This window comes from Agelaius tricolor, unplaced genomic scaffold (assembly GCF_023055355.1).
Source record: "Agelaius tricolor isolate 1412-34295 unplaced genomic scaffold, bAgeTri1.0.p SCAF_6, whole genome shotgun sequence".
NCBI lineage: Eukaryota > Metazoa > Chordata > Aves > Passeriformes > Icteridae > Agelaius > Agelaius tricolor.
This window is the reverse complement of record NW_027269266.1, coordinates 42,229,841-42,252,300: the sequence shown is the minus strand read 5'-3', so window position 1 is coordinate 42,252,300 and position 22,460 is coordinate 42,229,841. Positions and strand designations below refer to the sequence as shown.

Here is a 22,460-nt window from a genome sequence, read left to right as displayed (position 1 = left end):
GTGAATCCTGGGGCAGGGCAGAAGGGGGAGCAGCTAAAATCAGGCACATACCCACTCACAGTGAAACAAGTAACCTGGGATCTGAGTGCTACATGTTCTCCAGTGTTCTCTGCCCTTGTGGACAGTGGTTTAAAGCCAGGGCTGAGGCAGGACAGTGAGGGAGGGCTGGGGGAACAGAAGCAGAAAGTAGCTGTTCCAGCCAGAGCCAACTCCTCTTCTGTGCTGGGCCTCCAACATCCAGCTGTCTGTATGCCACACACAGGGAACACAACACAAGCAAGACAAACTTGGGAGATGGAAATTCAGTTGGTGCTGTTAAGATAAATTTATTTTCTTCAGCTTTCTTCACAGGAAACATCATGAAAGTGCTTTACAGAGTTTGAATACCATTACTCTACCATGGGACAAAAGGACAACAGGTGTGTGTGCACTGCACAGTTAGAAGTTGTCATATGCAGAAGCCATGATAGGCAAACCAGGGTAAAAAAAAATCTACTGACAAAAATATATATAGTTCAGGTTTTGAACTTAAGTTATGACTATTAACACAATTATATAAATATACAGGCACCATTAGGTTCCTGTGTTAACTGTGGGGGCCACACAGGGATTCTCAGAAACAGATCGTCTTGAACTCTGCTGAAACAGTTTCTGCTGTGCTCCATAGACTCCCAGCCAAACCATTTCCCCAGACAGTATAATTCTTTTTTTTTTGCACTACACTGAGCCCACAATTAATTTCTTCACATTAAAGTCTGGTACTGAGGCATTCTGGTTCATTGTTTGAAAACAAATTCAGGTTGCTTTTTTTTCCTTTTGATTTACAGAGAGTTCATCTTACAATTCTTCCATCAGTAATCTCTTAGTTAAAAAAAAATTAAAATGCTTTAGGCTAGATCCTGCTGTCCAGATGAGACAGTTTTGTTTAAGCTAGAGTATCACCAGTCATGCAACCCTACTCTTTTCCATAGCTGAGGTGTGTTGTACTGTGAACAGTGCTACTGCCTCCCTTTTGCTGTACTCTGTGGGAATTCGGCTCCTGCATAGCCTTTGAGGCTCTCTAGGTTTCAGTTCTTCAAGGAGACTGCATTTACTTGCTAGGCAGTTTTGCAATGTTTGTGATATTACAGCCCTGACAAAAACAATGCAGCATGATCAAGACTCAGGAGTTCTTGCCTGCTGCTTTCTAAATAAGTGGTGAATAATTCAGGCACCTGACTAAGAAATCCTTGGCATGGTAATAATGTAGATGAACAGAAGAAGGAGGGAATACTCTAGGGCAAAGAGAGGTCAAACCAAGAGTTTTTTGCTGTGTTTTGAGTTCCAGGAAAAACAATGAGCAGAGCCCATTACCTAGAAAACATTGTCATACCAGTTTCCAAAGCCACTTTGCCTTTTTCCCAACTCCCAGAGTAGAGACAGTGACACAGTGCACGGTCAAAGAACTTGTCAGTGCTGAAGGTTACTGGGCCGTTAGTAATAACAGTACAGAGCTACAGTGGCAAGACAGGGCTTTGGTGAGTACAGCAGAGGTGCAGCTTCCAGAGGCATAGGGGAGGCTATGAAGTGTTACATTCTAACAACTCTCAGATTCATTGGCTCTGTTTTCCCACCCATGTCCTCAAAAAGTAAAAAAAACTCCCAACTCCCCTTGGCCAACTTAATCCCCAGCAGCCACGACTGTTTTTTGACAGAGTACTGCTGTAATAGAACACTTAACAGATACAGATCTTTGGATGCAAAATCCAAGGTACATTGTTCTCAACCCAGTATCAGCATTAGTACTGAAAGGCAGCTGCTCTCTAGGATGTGGTACTCTGATAATTGAGGTAATGCAGCTCTCAAGGGCCAGGCTGTACATCCTACCAGGCTTGAGTCTGCCCTTATGACACATCCTTTGTATCTGTAAACATAACATGACTGGGAAATTCAGTCAGTGCTTAAAGACAACATCATTTACAGCTCCATGCTCTTTAAAGCACAAGATGATGAGAACGAAGAGAAGAAACAAACCACAAAGACTAAGCCTGCCCTTCCAGTGTTGCTTCATCTCAAATACTGTAATGCAGTTTCAATATCCAGTTAAATACTACTCCAGGTATATTAGATTGAGCATGGCTGAGCTCATGGGGTTGCTGGTCAGAGACTAAGTAATAGTAATGCATCTGCTTAATCTCTGGCACAAAGAGGAGAATTACCCAAAAATTTAAAACAAGTTTCTATGGGGCTTGTTCACTGGCACTTGATTCTGGCTGTCACACCTAGATGTCAAATGATCCCAAATCTTTGATCTCAAATCAAATTTTAATGAAACTGACTTTGTGTGACAGAAATAACTCCATTGAAACCAGTGAAGTTAAGCTCTGGGAGACCATATGCATATTTTGCCTTTTTCTCAATAAATTTGTTCCATTGTAGCAACCAGTTTTTATGGTTTGAATCCCTTTGCTATGGTTGTATATACTCTGAAAGATATGCAAAATAAGTGGTTTGTTTTAATTGAAAAAGGAAGCTTATGACAATAACAGTTTTCTGTAGGCAATTACTTGAAATAAAGCAGACAGATGTAATGTGATGACCTCATTGCTATAACTGAGCTAGAATGGAAATTCAGTACAGAAGATAGGAGACATGAAAAGGAATAGAAAACATTAGATTGAGCAAAAATTAGTAAGAGTTTGCCATGCTACTCACTGACCAAAGAGTGGATTATATACATAAAACTGAAGACTTCAGTACATCAAATGGCAAAAGCCAATCCCCATGGAAGTTACTGGGTTGATGGTGATTGCTAGGATATTCTAAATGACTCTGTAAATTTGGCAAATCAGGGGCAGGTGAGTTGTCAACAGGAAAAACCAAGGCAATAAATACTGGAAAGGTTTTAAACCACTCATACATGCTCTGGTAGAAGTTGTGACATGAGTTTGAATTAGTTGTGATCTTTCAAGGGGACGATCTAGGCATCACCATGGACAGCTTGATGAAGACATCTGCTCACTGTGTAGTTGCAGTCAAGAAAGCGAATAAGATGTTAGGCTGTATTAAAGACAGAACAATACAGAAAAATATTACAGCATCTATTTCTCTTAGAGGTGATAATCTCAATGAATATTTGCTGTTTCTTCAGCACCTTAAAAAAACTGACATATTAGAAAAACAAGGCAGGAAAGTGGTAAGAGAATGGTAGAAGCAGCTCCTTGGAGCTGGAAGGACAGTAAAACTAAGGTAGCTTGTTTGCTAATAGGGAGATAGATCACAAACATCTTAAAAGCAATTATTCCCATATAAGATACATACTTGAAAGTCCAAAAAATATATGGACCTTAATACCACTTGTTACCATCATCATCGTAAGTATTCCAAAAAGCCCCATGTTATTCTTCAGTGCTTATTCATCTAGCTAAACATTTTCTCTGAAGCAACTGCCACAGTTAGTTGAAGTTTAACAGTAATAATTTCTGACAGAGAACTGTCAAGCTGATGCACATTAACAACTGTCTTAGAGGTGCTGCAATGATAAAAATATCAGTAAGAGAAGGTAACTGCTTGGGTCTCATCTCTGTCCAGGACCCACCAGAGCTCTCATTTGCATGCAGGCCACCATAGTGTTGTTTTCTGATTCTATTTGAAGCCCCATTGTAAAAGGGGAGCAATGAACCTTGAAATCACCAGCAAAAGCAGACAAAGGCACATTTGTAAGTTACTACTGCATGTTACTTCAGCTGCAGCTAACTGATAAATCAGGAGATAATAAGTAGGATAATTGCCTCTGCTGTATCTGTATTCCTTCCTCTTACCTATTCTGCCTACCCCACTCACACCTAAATTTTTGATAATTTCTTCCCTTTGTTTATTTCACAAAACCCCCTCCGTGGCCAACTACTTCCCTTTTGTTCATTCCCTTCCTCTACAAATTGCCTTAATACCAGATTTTACAAGTTTTGAAGATTATTCTCTCTCCCTATTTCCCTTGTATCTGCATGCCACTTCAACTTAAGTAAAGAAAAGGATAAAGAGCAGGAAAAAGTGTTTACACGTGGAGAGGAGAGGAAAAACACATTCCTATGACAAAGTACCCCTTAGTATCAGGAGTCAACATTTCTGGTTCACATGATTTGAACAAACTTTAAAACAGCCACATTATAACAAATGGCTATCAACTGTGAGCAGGATTTTATTTCAGTCATGGGGTTTACAAAATAAAAGCAATATTGATTTTAATATGTTCCACATAAAAACAAAGAGCCTCCTATTAATATGCCATTTGGGTTGCACAGAGAATTGAATAGAGGAAATACCAGTTGAGTGCTCAGCCTGAACTTTTTCCTTACTCATACATACTAAAATAAGTCAAATTACATAATACTTAAATAGGACGTATATTACATTCCATAGAAATAAGCCTTTGCCAAAGTAGTATTAAAATACTATAATAAAAGCTAATTTTAATAAAGATTTTTAGTCCTCTGTAGAACCATCAGCCCCAGCCCTTGACAAAGAACAGCTTTGGCCTCACAACATCCCTGTGAGGTAGGTTGTTGGTTATTTTGGTACAGCTGGGGAAACTGAGGCAGAGTGAAATTAAATTACTTGAACATAGCAGCTGAGTAGAAAACCTAGGCCAAATCCCACTCTCTTGGTCCCATGCTTCCCATGCTCTTGCTAAGAAATGGGTTTGGCTTCTTTTCAGTGCACACAGTTGTTTTAGATGACACTTTCCAATCCAATACTCCAGACACACTGCTTTTCCTGGTGACTCATTGATACTGTGATATATTTTTAGTATTTGTACTCTGGCTAAGCAGAACTTCACTGAAGTGAACACTGAACTTCATTAACCTTGCTGCATCAACACATACTCTTAAGCAACTGAAGATAAACCCATGATGTATGTACCATTTTAAAGTTACTTCATTCATAAAAAAAGTCTTCATAGCTATTTGAAACAATATCTCAGCTTTTAATCATGCAAAAGAGAAAAATAATTTTCTTAAATACACAATTCCTAAGAGGATTGTTGAGCCATCTTGAAATTTGTCCTCAGTTCTCTCTTTAGGGAACAGGTCAGCTTCATACCAATGCAAAATCCTACCTTCTCTGTGAACACATTGTCCCAATTCGTTGAAAGGAAGAAATAAAATGTGCTGCCTTCCCCAAGTATTGAACTTTAAACAGTTTTACTGATTTAAAGTCAGATGAATCTGTCACATGTGCAAGCAGTGCCTACCCACACAGCACTTGTACTATCCAACATCTGACACTCCACTCCCTGCCTCAGGCTATGCACTTAAAGCTATCATTTAGAAAACAGCCCTCCTAATCCCTCTCTTCTTACAGCACCTATGTTTTATTTGCATAATTTCCACTCTCCTTTATTTATTTATTTATTAATCTTCCTTCCTGCTCTATTTCACTTCAAACAGAACATGGCAGAACAACAGGTGATGCTTGAGAAGCCAAACTTTAGATACACAATTGCAATGAGAGAGACTCCTCAGTTGTTTTCTGCTGTCACTTCTTCCTCTAACTGCTACAGCTTGCAGGCTCTCGTATTAACCTCAACACAGACAAGCTTTGTAACTTTTTCTGGAGTTTATCTGCAAATGTATGTCAGATTTCATCCCCTCTGTACATACCTAATTCATATACCTGAAGTTTGAGTACACTTTCTATTTTCTTATACTGCCTCATAAAAGCCCCTATTTAACCTTGAAAACAAGTTGTAACATCAAAAGCTGAAAACAGGGAGAGAATTTGGGAACTAAGTTTCAGTCCAGCAAAAAAAACCTGGATTGTGGCTGTTCATAAAGATTATATAGTACTCAAGGTGGTTTTGGTATAATTTAGCTTCTTGGGCCAATGAGGTTTTGGAGAGAATATTACTACTTTGTAAGTAAGCAACCTTATTTAAGCACATGAAGCCCTATTAATCCCTGCTTCATTTTGGTTAGGGTATTTGAAAGAAAACCACAAGCAGGTTTAAAACTGCTCAAACAGGCAGAAATTAGAAAGGCAAAAACCTACAACTATTGCAAAAGCTCAGATAAGCAAACTCCAAAGATGTGCAGCCCTATTGAATTTATATTGTGTTTACTTGACCTGAACAACACTGGGGTCTCAGCCATGGTGTGGTCAAAGTTTCCAAGAGCTGACAGATGCAGTCAAATACCAAAAGCCATATTCCCTGCGGTGCCAGACTCTAGCACAACTGCTACCATTAAAAATTCATCTAAGTTACTGTGGACATGACTGGTAGAGCTAGCCACAAATACAAAACTGAAGTAACAGCAGACAGTCACTTTTAATTGTCAATTCCTCTGCATTTTTAAATGAGATTGAACATGACACAGCTAAACTGGGAGAGAAGGGCAGGGGCAAAACTAATCCTCTCCTATATTTATCATCAGCTCAAGTAAATACAGATTCCAGATACCTACAGCTGGCATTTGGGCAGTCTAACTTTATTAAAATTACCTGGTTTTAGCATTTTAAGATCTTTAAATACAGACTATCACTGAGAAACATAAATCCAAACTGTTCTTTTCCCAGTAAGCACTGGACATGTCCATGTTCTACCAGCAAACTGGTAACTTTATGGCTATGTTTTATTGTAAGCCAGAGAAAGTAAATCAGAACCTTTAAGCTGGGAATTAACGAGCAACCCACCATAAAAGCATGTCACATGCCAGGGAGTCCCTGAAGCAGCACACAACTCCATTATATGGACTGGCATCAAGAGTCTCCTTTCTACAGCTGACAACCCTTCTTTTATGGAATAAGCCTTCAACAAGCATTTTGAAGGAATGAAAAGGGACATTCTTAGCATGCCTTAAATGAAAGCAACAACAAACCAGGATAAAGTTGGACTTCAGAGTCTCCAAAGCATACCAACCTTGTGCAGAGGACAGACTCAAAATTTCAGGCATACAGAGCAATTACAAGGCAGATACTGACAACTGGCATTTTGATAGCTGCTGGCAGCCATACTTTACACGAGAAACACTTCTTTTAAAACAGCTTAACATTCTGTACTACGGAAATCTGCTGCATTTCTGATTTTTTTTCCTTATGCCTCCAGAAAGAAACTGGAATGATATGCTTAAGAGAAGCCCCTAAAGGAACATCTTTATCAGTACCTGATGGGCTCCAGTGATAGCAGCCATGCAGAGGTTATATTTTTATTCTCCATTCTTTAATTCAGCAGAGGTACTTTGAAGTGAAAAGGAAATCAAAACTTCATTCATACTCAACTCACAATCTCAAACCAGTCTTCTATGGTGGGAGCAAGAAGATACTTTGCCAAGTAGCAAACTAAACTTCTATGTATAAATAAAAGTTTATTGATATGCACTGCTATAAGCTCTGAAAAAGAGCCCACCTGACCATAAGGACAACTGCCTGCCCCAAGGCCTATCCCTGAAGAGATCAAAATGCTGTTTCCTCTGCTACTGTACAGTCAGGAGCTCAAACTAAAATGTAAAGACTCACTAGACTCCAGAATCCATGTATATTTCCATTTTATTTGATTTGAAACTTTTACAGGGTTTTCTTGAACTGCCAGGATTCATGCCCAAAAACCTCAAATAAAGGTGGTACAATGGACAGTCTCATCTACCCTTCACACAGGAGACTAAAACTCTGTTCATGTGCATTAGTGATTGCAATCTCTTTAGAGCATCAGGAAAAGCATAAGACTTCACATCTACCCCATCAAGTGACATGTCCATTTACCATGAATTCCACAGAAATTGTGACAACAACACTTTTGCTGGCAACAATGGATTTTCAAGGAAGATACATGGCTCAGAGTCCAAGGTATTGGTATCAGTCTTTCAGTGGGGTTTTGTTTCCAAATGAAGTCTCCAACTTTAGGAATAGTCTCTTGAGCCCTCTCTTTAATAGCAGCTTCTAGCAGAATTTTTATGGACAGTTAACTCTGCAAGGGCAAGGCCGGTTTTAGTCTGTGCTCAAAAGAACCAGGTGAAACCCCAGCCCCACTGAAGTCAACAGCAAAATCTGCATTGACCTCAGAGAAGTAAATTTAAAGCAAGTCAGCAGTTAGTCAAAGGGAACCCAACTGGGTGATTCCTGAACTATCCTTATCTTCTGCACATACACAGTACTCTGACACACGTAAGCAAGCTTTGTTTTGTTCCCTTGTTTTTCTTGCCATTGGCAACTCTTATGGATGTTGGGTCTGTTTTTTGGCATTTACTCTGAGAAACCTCAACACTGGAGCACACCACTATTGTACTTCATTTTGCTTCTGGTGTAAAAATTCAGAGAAGAGAAAAACAGTTACAGCAGAACACTTCTGGTACTTGACAGGTTTGGTTCACTGAAACAGTTACAGGCAATGTCCTATATTCCTCGTGTACCAGTGCCATTTTGCCTACTTCCACTAAATTAAGTAACTTTAAGAAGTCACTGCCTTCCATCATTACTAAACTTTCTGACTGTGAATAAACACCATTTATGTGTTATACTTGGAGGACTGCTGCCTCAGACAGCTGCATGCTTCACAGAAGTAGCCAAACAAATCAGGCTTACCAGCTTTAGTTATCTCTCTGTATGTTAAGTTATTCTGTTTATCAAGTAAGCATCACTCCTCAATAAACAAATAATTGTTTTTGATAGAAGACAGCTTTTATCTAGTATCGCTACTGCCACATGTCTCATTATTAAAGGACGAATTCTGAAGACTGTAGTTGGAGTCTGGATACCTCTGTGTCAAATCAAAACTCCAAGTCTTAGTGCTTTAGGGTGAGAAAGACAAACTTCATGACAAAAACCAAAATAAAACCCTATTTCACTACAATATTTTACCATTATTTAAATATACTGCAAATCGATATCAGAAACAAGGCAGGCATTTCTTTTGTGGATAATAGAAAAAAAATACTTAGAAAATGGCTAATGCAAACAAACCATTCAAACCCATCATTCCTCAAATCTGATACTGAATGAGTTTTAATTTGTTTTGCAGTTACTTCCGTACAGCACTCTAGAAAGGTAAACAAACTACAGCTCTGTTGTACTTGGACAGTGGTATGGGATGCTCCAGAAGTCTCTAGTAGGCTATGGCTACACGTGACAGGATTCCTCAGAAGGGGAACGAACAGGTTTGTCATTAAGGTCACTTAAATCTTTGTTATAGCAAATTGGAACCAAATGGCTGACTTCTGCAGGATTTCTGACAGGAATCCAGTAGAGCTGGTTTCAAGTTTCAGATGGCCACTAAAACAGCTGTAACCTTCTCTTCCAGAAGTTGTGATCCACATGGTGTCCACAATGAGTGCATCAAGTCTGAGGTAGTCAACCTTTACGAAGGCTCAGTATCTGAACATAAAAAGATTTTGAAATGACCACTGGCTGTAGGTATCTTTCTGAGCAATTAAAGCACACTGATGACTCTTGTTCAATCATTTACATTAATTTGCCCCATATCCAATGGAGAAGTTGCAACATATTATGCTTCCATAGTGCAGGAGAACCAATCACTTATGTCAAAGCAGTCTGCACTTGCTGCAGTAGATCCAGCAAAAATAAGGTGGCACGTTCATCATAGCTGTTAGCTGTAGTTTAGTTACCTTAGTAGAAGGGTTACCAAAAAAGCATTCCTTAATTGTAATGTGTGTGCAGCTCTATTGATCCCCAAGCACAGCATACTGGTTGTCTAGCTGAAGTTTAAGTGCCTGGTTTTTTGAGACCTCATCCCTACCTCTAGTTTTGTATTTTACTACTTCAAAGCTCTTCTCCATTTCTTTATCCCTATGGGAAAATAAATGTAATCAGTAAATATCTTGTCACTAACTTGTGAATTGTGAATTTCCAGTCCATTTCCACCCCATCCCAACAAAAACATTAAGAACAAAAAACAAAGATCTAGAGTTTAAAAGAACACCTAAACATTCCCAAGCAAATCTTTTAAAACCTTATCTTCAAAATAAGCTCATCACCCAGTAAAGCTTACATTAACATTCTCAAAGTAAATTTATATTTAAGTAAATTCATTAAAATTTAAATTTTAAAAAATTAATATTATTTATTAAAGTATCTGACAGTAAATTTAACCTATTTATGGAAAATAGGTTCTAGAAAGCAGAAGTAATTTTCTAGAACACTCATTCAGAATTTCATCTTGGCTTAATGTGCACCATTCAAATCACAAAGCATCAAAAACAGCATGTCTCCTTTGCTACGCCAAAAAAATACCCAGAGGAAACAAAGCTTCTCCTATGCTGTATTAAACACTAACATAGCAAGCAAGAGGGGGGAAAAAAACTCCAAGAACAAAAACCACCCCAAATCCCACAAGTGAATCATGTATCGGCCTAGCCATCTCTTCTACTGGGAATAAGGTTATAGAAAGATCAGGACTGAAAGACAGGGTGAGACTGAAGTCTTCAGCACCACATAATACAAAAACACTTCAGCAAAACTGGGGGAGCTGATCTCTGTAAATCACAGCTCACACAGCAAGTGTATTGATTTGTAGTTATACTGCACTCCTCAAGTTAAACCACTTCCACATCTCTAACAAGAAGGCTGCAAGCTCAGGAGTTCTACACCTCGCTGCCAAAGGAAGTAACGTAGAGCCTCACCATGGCTAGTCTAGTGTCTGAGGGAAGCAGATGCTGTCAGTATCAGAAACATTCAGCAAAATCCTTCAGCTGTCAAAGAACACAATTGGCAGTCTTGTTTGGCTATCTCACTGTGCTACATCCTATGAAAGTTATTTCACAGGAACAGAGTTGGACAACACATTGATCACCCCTTAGTTATTTCTTTCCTCTATGGAAAGATTCAGGCTTAAGCACTAGGACAACATAAGAACTTAGAGAAGGCAGTTAGAGATCTCTTGGGGAAGCAGTGGAATGCACTTACTTTCGACTGTCTACGAGCTTGGCGGTGGACTGCAGCGAGGGGAACTGCGTGTCACTGTAGATCTCTGGTGGTCCTTGCTGTGCTCTCCGTGGCCGCCCGCCTTCCCTGGCCCCCGGCGGCCGGTACACGCCACCAGTCTGCACCGGTTCTGGAGTTTCTGTAACTAGGAAAAACAACAGGATTCTCACATGAGAACAAGTCTGCATTCATGGCTGAAAAGAACCTGAAACATCTAACACACAAACAAGACTCCAAAAAGAAGAAATTAGAAGAATCTTACAAGTATGTTTTTCCACCTTTTAAGTTTTGGAATCAAGTTTTAGACCAGGCAGGAAATCAGGCGTCACCTAACTTAACCTACACTCAGTCAAATTGAAACGTGGCTCCAGAGTATTGTCTCTCAAGGGAATCCAAACTACTAGCAAGGACTTCATGCTTCTCGTTTGCAATTTATTACATATTTAAACAATTTAAACATATTTAAAACAGATCTAAACACATAATTATATAGTTGCCAAATCTTATTTAAAACACCTCTCCAGAGGCAGAAGGGACTGCCCAATCAGTTTGCACTTAAGGTAAAAATCTAAGATGAAATAACACTAATTAGATTTACCTTCTTTACAAACAAGAAAGAACATAGGCTATTTTTTCAATTAATTTCTCAGTGGAAAAGAATATTCTGAACTCAGAGGATGACTAAGTAGTTTATTTCCACTGATGTTAATAAACCGTACTAAATAAAAAAACTGAATCCTATCCTAGTTAAAAGAATCAATTTTGCAACGTCATGTTCTCAACATTTTAAGAACTGATTTGAAAAGTGGGCTACTAATGGCCACAATAGATCAGATACTGGCTGAAAATCCACTGAAGTGTTAAAGCAGCATTTTTAGATCAACAAAAATGCTTCCAACAGGTATTTTATAGACTGCAAAACAGAGGGATGTCCTGCAAAGGCAGACTGCTTCCCCTCATTTTACATTTGGAAATAAAAAAAACCTTCCACATGGGTTTTATCAATTTTGTTCCTCAGATCCCTTGACACAAAGATTTCCTTGATGGCTGGCATGCCAAAACAGCCATTAGTTCACTGAAGGATGCCTGAACAGGAGCTGCTCCTTGAGCTCTACCCACTGAGCAGCTTAATTCAACCTGACACACTTCTGATTGGAAAAAAAAACAAGTCTGAGTTTAATTTACCAATTGGTTCAACGACAGGGGCTGGTGCAGGAGCTGACTTGTTCCAAGGACCAGATGATCTGTCTACACTACCACCACTACCAGTCTCTTCCCAGCTGTCACCAGGTTCTTCTCTTTTTTCACTTTCATCATCTTCTTTTTCACTGTAAGAGAAAAACAATCAGTAGCACCCTACAAACAGAGGTTTAAGATTTGCCAGAGATTACACAATCCCCGTAAAACAACATTTCATGGCTGCCATGCTGAGGATACTAAATTAAACTAAACTTTTTTTATTAGTCCTGTACTCACTGTACTAGCAATTCCATCTGAACAATTTCTGGCATGATGCTACATAACTTGACAACTGAAAAGGAAAAAAGCTCCTAAAAGAATAATAAAAAAATAAGTTCAACTTGAACAAAGTGATCAAAGAAACTGGCATCTTATTTTGAGCAGAAAGGCTTTTTTCTTACTAACACACACATGCATTTGGAAGGGATGACAAGACAAAGCAGGAAAGGTCTACAAGTCCAGTTTCCATAAAATGCTTTAGTCAAGAGGAAGAAATAGTGGAGTAGTTCTGAAAGAAACCAAGTCCTGAGCTCACTTTTCCTATAACCACAACCACCAAGGAAACACCTTATATGTATGGGTAATATACAATCCATAAATAAACTCAGATCTCTTTTCTTAAAGCAGGAAAAAAAAAAAAAAAAAGCACAAGACAGAAAAAATGTAATTTGTTCAAAGACAGACCCAATGCAAAACTCAGCTGTATTATATTTAGACTATTTTGTTTTGCACAGATGTAGTCAGACACACAAAATAATTTGCTGGCCAAAGCTACTACAGAAAGCTGTGGTAAAGGACAGATGTGGAGGGTGAGGCTGTTGAAAAGAATCAAGACACTGATCTCAACAGCAGCAATGTGTGAACTCAGAAGTTTATGATATACCAAGTCCTACTAATCATGATCTGTGTAAGTAATCATCAGAGAACAGAAAAAAATGCCTGTAAATGGCCTTACACTGTTCATCCAAACATAGTAACAACCATAGTAAGGTGGCCCAAGGGCCTAAACACCTTATTTTAAATGAGAGTCAGAAGCATTGTCTACTGACTTAACTACAACAGAGAAGCACAGGGATCATCCCACCCCCACCAGACACTCTGTATCTTCATTTCATCAAAGAGACCTCCAGAGATGGATAATTTATAACCTCTAGTGGGTTTTTCTTCCATTTACTTCTCTACTCTTCCCTTGAATCCACCAACTGAATGGTTACAAAATCCTGTGGCAAAAACTTCCACATGCCTGAAAATCTGCCACAGTATGAAAAATATTTGGAATGCTGGCCTTTGTCTGGAAAACCAAAGTAGAGGCTTTTCAGTCAAAGAGCACCAGCAGTCAGTGAAGCTGCAGCTCACTGGCTGTCTAATCAGACATGTGATTATCCACTGTGACACTTCAGTGCTATAGACAGCTAGTGGGACAAATTCCTGCAAATGGCCTGAAGGACTAGTTAACTGAAAGGAGTGAGGGAAATGCTATGATCCAAAAGAGTAAATAATTCCAGAAATGTCAGACCTGCTCAAACTGTGAAGAAAGCGTCTATTGCACTGGTTACAGGTAGGCTGATTTTAAGATGACATTATTTTGAACATCAATACCTGGACAATAAGGATTATCTGACATTCTCAGTCTGCAACTGAGGTCATAAAAACCCTTTTTCTGACTTGATGAAGTTTTTTTTTTTCAACCAGGACAGATGTAATCAGAATTACTTTCCACCAGACAACAGGAAAAGTCTAATGAAAAAAACAAACAAGGAATCCTGGATTAGATTCATCAATCTTGTGGGATTTTATCATGGGACACTACTTTTACCAACTGTATTTTTGGTTTTTTAAAATTCAAGTGCAATCGTTCAGGAATTTGCTCCCCAACTGAGTAGATTGAGTCAGATACCCTTACAGTGGTCAAATGATTCAGTGGGAATTACTATCCTGCACTACTCTGAGAAATTCCTACTTGACTATCTTTATGGAGCAGAATGTTAAGCATTTAAAAAACAAATCCTGAAGTCCCAAACAAAACAGATAGATCTGTTGAATATGAACAGAGTATGAACAGAGATTCAGAAAATAAAGAGAACATTGGCAGAGACTAGTCAAAGTTAAATTACCCAGTAGCAAACTTGTGTACTATCAGAAACATATCAAACCTTTCTTTAACTGGACTCCATGAAAGCAGCTCTGTAGAAAAAACCCATCCTTTTTAGACATTGGTAAGGATTATACTGAAGAGAAAAGAAAAAGTAGTACCTTATTTGCATGGACTGAACTCTAAGACCGCTATAGTCAATTTCTTCCTTTTGTTCAAACTCCTTCCAATCATCCTCTTCCTGTAAGAAGAGAAAGATAAAAGTTGTCACTTTCTCTATAACCAAAGTAGAAAAGAAGAACATACCTAAGATAATACAAAAAAACCCCAAAAAACTGAGGGTGAAGGTACAGTCCCAGGAGAAACCAAACTGTGTGCCCCGCTGCCAAGAGGGGAAAGGACTGCACACCTCATCCCCTAAATCACTGTGTGTCACCTGGAATGCACCTGAGAGCTGACTTAACTCACTAGAACAGCTAAGAAATGCCCCAGCAAGAAGTCATTCAAGCAAAGAAAACCACATCACCTCAGCAAAGACACATCATGAAATCAAGCAACAACATAGTATGGAACAGGACCCTGCAGTCACGACCAGGGCAATACAAGAGCAAGACCTCTCCCTTTCACTAACAGTAGACTTTTACAACAGCTTGAATGCACACAAAGCTTTACATTCACTTTTCCATCATCTATTTCATGAGCCAAACAAAAAAGAACATTTGGAATAGCTTACAGTGGATTTATGACAAAGATCAATAATGGTACCTTTGGCTTTTTCACATTGACAACCACATTTACAGCCTTGTTTCCTAAGCAGTGTTTTCGTAACAGTAGAAAGGTCAGCTTCAAAACCACAGCAATCTTAGTACACAGTATGTGTGTATCTTTCAAGAGAACCACTTGAGGGTTCTAAAATGAGAGCCTGTTTGGGGAAAGAGGGACTCACCTAAGTGGAGGCATTTTTGTCCTACTGTGTCACCAGGAGATTCTGGGATTATTAAGGTAGACCAAAAATGGACCAGAACAGACAAGCAGTCCTCCCATGTTCCCAGTCCCAGCTTTAAGACACACACAGCCTAATTAGGAGTTTACCTAATTCTTACACTCTATGTGAAATGCAGTTATAATCCTCCAAATAGGAGGACCTTGTGAGCAAGGTCTGCCAAAGGCACAGCCCCCTTTCCACTGAACAGCTGAGCACAAACCTGCTTTTAGAGCCCTGTGATGGGATCTCCTCGGCAGTCAATCCCCAACAGAAAAAACTTTGACCTGCTTCAGAGTAGCAGCAGAAGTAGGAAGCGACCTCATGTTGACTGCACTGTCTGCTGCAGATTCAGTCTTCTGGAAGGGCAGTAGTCTACAATTCTAAAATCTTTTTGATTTCTTAAATCAATATCTCCATGGAAACATTAGTTTCCAAGCTAACATACCTTTCACATTTAATGACTTTTGTTTCTAATCCAAGTACCAGCTTCAGTCAAAGCCAGATATTTTGCAAGCAAGTGAGCAGAAAAGCAGCTGAAAGATTAGCACTGACCTTGATCTACTTAGAAAGCTACTGCACGTGTCAAGCTCCCCAGGTGAAACAACAAGAGGAAACAGGAGAGTATTTCTTAAAATTCATTTTGAAATATACAGCATAAGAGCTCTTATATCAATCTAGCACAACAAAATCATTGATCCTCTACGTAAGCATGAAGGAAGCAAGGTATCTCACTTCCAAAAACCCTTTCACAAGCCATCTTTTTACACTCAGAGTATAATGTTTTAAGGATAAAGATTCAATTCCTAGCAGTAAGACGGGAACACATCCTCAGATTATTACCTGCTGAAGCCTCCAAAGGAAAACAATACCAAGAGACAAAAAAAAAAAAAAAAAACAAAAACAGAAATAGAGATAAAAAGCGCAAGTAATTTTTTAGATCCTATCTGTCTGGTCTACAGCAGACAAATATATAACAAAGGTACTGCACGTGTCAAGATCCACAATTAAAAAACCATCAGGAAGGAGTAAAGTATTTCTTAAAATTCGTTTAAAAATATAAAGCATTAGAGCTCTCATAATTACTTTTGGTTAACATTACGTTACTTCAGTGCTGATATTGTTGACAGGAAGAACAAGGGCGGAGGAAGAAACAGAGAGCTACGAACTCAACTATGGACATTTAAGTTTCTCCTACATTCTCATCGTTTCACTGTAATACGCTACCAAAAAAAAAACCCAAAAAACAACAACAACAACAACAACAAAAAAAAACTACTGGCAGCAAAACCCTGCCTGGCAACGAGGCACAGAGCTCGGCGGGCTCTGGAGGAATCTTATCGCCAAGGTCCACATGCCACGCTGCACAGCCCCAGGTGGCACCTGACGCAAACCTCCGGTTCCGGCCGCAACACCCAGAAACCTGGGAGGGAGTGCCGGGCTGCGCCGCAGCTGCAGAGCGGGAAGGGGCCCAACTTTCTCGCGTCCCCCAGGGCAAGGACCGCCGAGGAAGGCTCCCCCCACCCCGCCAGCAGCACCAGAAGCGCCGGCAGCGCCCGCCCGGCGGCCCCGGGGCGGGGCCGGGAGCGCCGCCAGCCCCGCACGGCCCCGGGCGCCGCATGGCCGGGCGGCGGCGGCGCCCCCTGCCGGCAGGAACCCGCGGCCTCCCCGCCCGCACCTTGCTCGCCGCCTTGGCCGAGGAGCCGCCGGCGGCGCTGGAGGCGGCGGCGGCCCCGGAGCCGCCGCCCTCCGTCGGTCGCGGGGTCCCCGCGGCCGCGCCCGCCGCGCTGGAGCCGGCGTTGGAAGCGCTCGAGGCGGCAGCGGCGGCGGCGGCACTTCGGCTGCTCTTCTCCTTCCGCTTCTTCTTGTCCCGCTTGGCGAAGAAGTCGTCCAGGCTCCGCTCCTCGGTCTCCGCCATAGCGGCGGCCGGGTGGGGAAAGGAGGGCGGCGGCGGTCCGGGCTAAGAGGTGAGCGGCGCGGCCCTCCCGCTGCTCGGCGAGCGCGGCCGCCCGGCTGCGGCTGCTGCGGCGGCTCCTGCCCGGGCCCGCCCGGCGGCCCGCGCACCCCACGCCTGACGCGACCCGCAGGGAGCGGAGGGGCTGAAGGGAGACGGGGCGGGGCCGCGCCCCCGACCGCGCACGCGCTGCCACGCTGCGGCCAATGGGCGCCGCCGGCCGCTCGGGGGTGGCTCCAGAATGGGGCGAATGGCGCTGACGTTGAGGCGCGTGAGGATGCGCGCGGCGGGCGCGGGGAGGGAGGCGGTGAAGCTGCCGCGGATTGGCCGAGCCGGGCGGGGCGGTGCGTGCGCGCTCGGGGCCGGGGCGCGCGCCGGCCTCTCCCGCCCCGCCCTTCCGCGTCCGGGATCCATGAGGGTGGGAGGGAACGGCGGGCCCCGGGCGTGGGGGCCACGGGGTGCATCGGGAGGAGTGTGGCCAGCAGGATGAGAGAGGTGATCCTGCCCCTCTGCTCAGCTCTAGTGAGGACACATGTGGAGTCTCGTGTGCAGTTCTGGGTTCATCAGGACAAGAAGGATGAGCTAATGGAGAGGGTGCAGTGGAGGGCTGCAAAGATTATGAGGGGACTGGAGCATCTCTTTATGAGGGCAGGAGAGACTGCAGGAGCTGGGCCTGTTAATCTAAAGACGCAGATTGGGTGGTCTCATAAATTTACATAAACGTCTCCAAGGCAGGTGCCAAGAGAGTTCCAGGCTCATTTTCATAGTGCCCAGCAACAAGGAGCAATGGCCGTAAGCTAAATCACGAGAAGTTTCACCTTAGCATGAAGAAGAACTTCTATATATTGAAGACAGCAGAGCGCTGGAAGAGGCTGCCTGGGGAGGGTATGGAGTCTCCCTCTCTGGAGACATTCAAACCCCTCCTGGATATGTTCCTATGTCACCTCCTCTAGGTCACCCTGCCTTTGCAGCAGGATGGACTGGATGATCTCCAGAGGTCTCTTCCAACCCTAACAATTCTGTGATTGATACCAGCATAGCTCCTCTGGAAGCCCTTGGCTGCTTCCCGCTTTGGGTGCAGGCCCTTTCTGTCAGGACCTGTTCCAAGGAGGCTGTGAGAGCTGTTGGAGCAGCCCCAGTCCTCAGCTGGTCCCTCAGGCTCAGGGCCAGCCCAGCTCCCCCCGGCCCTTGAGGAAAGGTGACATTCATTTCCAGTGTGGACTGCGGGGACAGAGGCACTGCCTCCCACACCCCAGCAAGGCCTGTGAACTTACACTGTCATTGCACAGGATACAAGGAAGTCATTTAGCTTTCATCTTGGGTCTGTGTGGTTAAGTGAGTAAGTCTTGAAACACCACTCTGTCTAGGATGTCTGGATGCGTTGGCCTGAGCTTCCTAGCTGCTTTTCTGACTGGCATTGAAGCCTAGGGAATGTATGCTGGAAAACAAGCTTCACAGCTGGTGTCTGCAGTGTTACCTCTCACTTTGTGTACTGTAGTGACCTTAAACTCTGGGAAAAAACATGGGTGTTTAAGAAGTTCACTGTGGTTTCAAATCACGTCAAAAGCTTTGAGGCAGGACATTTGGAAAAACATTTTCAGCCTGTCATGACTCATAAATAGTTACATGAAACACTCTTTCCAATTACTTCTTTCATCAGCCGTCTAAAGGAGATAGAAGTTCCTACTGGGAAAGTGTGAGCCCAAATGAAAATTGCCCATCAAATATGCATTGATTTGTGTTACAATTTATATAAAAGTAGGCATGTTTGTATTCTGGAGTTGTTTAGTATAATTCTGTGCATGTCATATTTTCACTTGAAATAATTATGTGTGTATTAGCATATAAATTAAAAGTTTTTCCACTCTTTGGAGGTTGTCAGTCTCAACTTATGTCCATGACAATGCTGTTTCTTAGTGTTTTCCATCTGTATTTCTCAGGTTGCTTGAAAAAACAGGCAAGGTGCCATTGACGTTGCAGAAAGAGGCTAAATACACAATGTCTTCATGAAGTGTTTTGTAGCTGTGAGTAACTGAGTCACTGTAGTCAAGCATTCTGCCTTTGGGAAATGTGTTACAATCTCTTTTTATGTGTAAACCCGATGTCCTCCTTGTAGTTTTACTACCTGCGTACTTAGAGGCTTTGAGCCTGCACAGAGGCCCTAGAGAGCTAAAAGTTGCAAGCATAAGAATTAATTTGGTAACACCAAGGATGTCACGTGATCAGTGACACTTTCCATTTGTGATAGGAATCATTACTGAAGTAGGGAGCAAATTTGGTAGTAAAATCTCATTTTTCTGTGCCTCCTGGGTACTCCCTACTGTCCCCTTCAGCTGATGGAAGGTCATGGGGAAGGTGTGACAGGGAACGGCTGGGTGTGGAAGAGTGTTTGACATTCCTGTTGTCAAAGGCCACATTCCCTTGTGTTTGTGCTCCTTTATTTCCTGGGAAGCCAACATACCTCCAGCACTGCCCCATGCTGGGACTTGCAGGCTCAGCACTGGTAATACCATTCAACTGAGCAGACAGTTTGTGTCCCTCAGCTTTTGTGGTAGATAATGTACTAAGCACAGTGCTGTGCCTGATTCTAAGCTGATCATTTATTGAATTTCAGCAAGTGGTAAAATATTTTCATTGTATTATTATGGATAGCCCTGTTGTCAGGTGGGAGAATGTGAACCCGATGCCTTTTTGCAGCTTTTAGCATCTGCGTCACTTGTCTCTTGCAAACACAGTACTGTAAGGCTGGAATGCCCAGCTCTGGATTAGAAACTTAATACCTGTCAGGAGCAGCACACCAAGAAACATTTCAGCTGTTAAATCTGGAACAGACTCAGCAGAAATCATGGAAAATAGCAGCAACGTTTTATGCCTCGGAAGGCTTAGATCCCGATTTAAAGACACGTCTCAGTGCTTTAAAGGAAGCATTAGTTATGCAGTTATGCTTGGATTTACCTCCCACCTCTAGTTTTATTTTTATGCAAAGTTGTGAAAATGTGCTGATGCATGGCATTTGTATTTCTGTGCGAACGCATTGCTTCAGCTTTTACCACTGAGATTCTTAGTGTGTAAAAAGATGCAGGAAAAAAGTTATTTTTTGTGGTTTTCTTTTCCTTTCTCAAATTCAACGTCCCTCAATACTTGCACAGAGGACAATTGGCTGAAGAATGGCTCGAAGGCACGGACTGGCAGAAGTGATGTTTGTTATGCAAGGAATATATCCAGAATGCCACATTGCTGTGCCGGGAGCATGAGCTCAGCACACAGCTCCCTGCTGCACTGAGCATCACTGACCTGTGTGACCTGCCCTTGGCAAGACACCGCACTCTGAGTGCCTCTGCTCAGCTACAGATTTACCCCCAGGACTCCGATGACTTTGTCTCTCTCTCCATACAGTGGTGCTTGCCTGCCTCTTCTCCATTCTGTAGCTATGGCAAGTCCTACCATGGCACTTCTCCCTGTGCATTTTCATGTGTTTTATAAAGCCTGAGGCAGGAAGCATTACTGCATGTAGGGAAAGTGGTGCAGCAGCCACTGTGCGCTTGGAGAAACCAAAGGAAGGAAATTTGGAGTGAGTTGTGGGTGATGGAAGAGTTAGGAGCAGACTTCCATTTCCAGTGTCCCAGTGTTTCATCTTCCTTTGTACCCAATTATCTCCATTCTGTGACATGAAGGTGACAGCACTGCAAACTGCACTGACATTTGTGGAGCACAAGCAGAAGAACATTCAGTAACTCCTGGGCAGATGCCTGCTTAAGGAAATTGGAGAAGGTGCCCTTAGGTGCAGAGCAGCTTGCAGAAGGGTTCTGGTGGAGTCCTTGTCACATCGTGGGCCCAATTCTCTTTAGGAGCATAGCCTTCCTCTAAGCTCTGAATTTGGTGTCGTTTCAGACCTCTGCAACCAGAAGAGAGAAGTTTTATCATGCTCATTTCTCCATGACTGATTGCCATCTGAACGCAGGCACTGGTGCCAGCAGTGCATGGTGGTTTGTTAACCTGTTAAATTTTAGACAATGCCAGAGTGAAAGTGACCTTAAAAATAATCTTTTAACCACAGACTCAGTTCTTATACTAAAATAGAAACAGTAGAATGATAGGCTGGAATACCCGTTTCTAGCTGGTGTGCTATGTTGCTGCTCAGTGTGAAATCTTAAATGAGGCAGGGGCTCACATAGAGCTGGCACCCTCTCCTTCCCCCAAGGATGCAGCAGTGTCCTGCCATGGGTTCAGGCTGTGGTGCAGAAGAAGCTGTGCCTGTCTGGGAGGAGTATAAAGTACACATCTGGTTTGAGAGCACAGCTCATCTGACCTAGTGACTAGCTGTCACCAAGGGGGTGGCTGTGCTTTACAGTCTGGACTAGTTCCCTTCCCATCCCTGTGCTGCCATTGCTACATGTCTGTTTCTGCAATGGCCAGATTCAGGAAAGCAAGTGTCAGGAAAGTTTTCCAGCATTTTTCAGGGCTAATTTTCTGCTGATTTTGAATCTTGAGCTGTCTCCTGAGACATCAGACAGGTGTTGGTGCTAACACAAGACGACGCAATAGGAATACATAGCACATGAGGAGGAGCTGAGGTGTCTTTTTGTGCAGCACCTGGCTGTTAGATTGTATTATCTGTGCTCTCTGACTGCATCCTGAGTGTTCATAACAGCAAATGCCACAAATTCCTTCACAGGAATATAGGAGTGAGAGATACTGCAGTGGAGTATCTCTCCAGGAGATAATAAAATCTGTTTTCTGGTGCTGATTTTCTATGGAAAACCAGTTGAAAACGTGTTCATGCGTATTTAATAAAGCAACTGCTAGACTAGAGGATAAATATAAAGCTAAATCAGTTTATGAACCTTACTGCTTACAAATAGTTGTGAAAGCCTTTAGTCTCTCATATTCTCAATATCCCATCTTGCACAGTGAAGACTGTCAATGCTTAGACAGCATTCAAGCAGCCTGGAGGGGCTGCATAGCCAGCTAGGGACTCACAGGAGTCTGTGTAAAAGTGCAGAGAGATTTCTTCACAAGAGCTTTAGCACTTAATATGAAAACACCTTGATTTAGAGGGGCCAGATGTGCTACATTTGACTTCTGATGGGCTATTCAAAACAATAATCTTTTCTGTGGTTTTTGGTCTTTGTTAGGAATAGAGAGAAAAGCTGCTGGAAATTCATTATTTATGCTTAGATGCTTCCTCCTTTTCCAGACACTTCTCTGTGCTGAAATACCTTGATGATTTTGAAAGAAACAATTTCCATTCCAATGAATAAACATCTTAGTATTAATCTAATTTA

The 22,460-nt window shown here is 42.2% G+C and overlaps 1 protein-coding gene across 6 annotated transcripts; it reads right to left on the bottom strand.

Annotated features, from left to right (window-relative positions):
* Nucleotides 1–301: 301 nt before the first annotated feature.
* Nucleotides 302–17,351, bottom strand: CDV3 (CDV3 homolog). 6 transcript variants are annotated; one of them, XM_071429536.1, is made up of 5 exons: nucleotides 16,900–17,350; nucleotides 14,401–14,480; nucleotides 12,094–12,236; nucleotides 10,891–11,053; nucleotides 302–3,039 (listed from the first exon to the last, which is right to left on the bottom strand). In XM_071429536.1, exons 1-5 carry the CDS (start codon nucleotides 17,137–17,139, stop codon nucleotides 3,015–3,017), a joined length of 651 nt encoding a protein of 216 aa, XP_071285637.1. In that variant the 5' UTR covers nucleotides 17,140–17,350; the 3' UTR covers nucleotides 302–3,014. The 6 variants fall into 6 exon arrangements, with proteins under 6 accessions (XP_071285637.1, XP_071285638.1, XP_071285639.1 ...); XM_071429537.1 differs by lacking the exon at nucleotides 302–3,039 and adding an exon at nucleotides 4,158–9,342 and having other exon boundaries at nucleotides 16,900–17,349; XM_071429538.1 differs by lacking the exon at nucleotides 302–3,039 and adding an exon at nucleotides 9,350–9,593.
* Nucleotides 17,352–22,460: the final 5,109 nt, after the last annotated feature.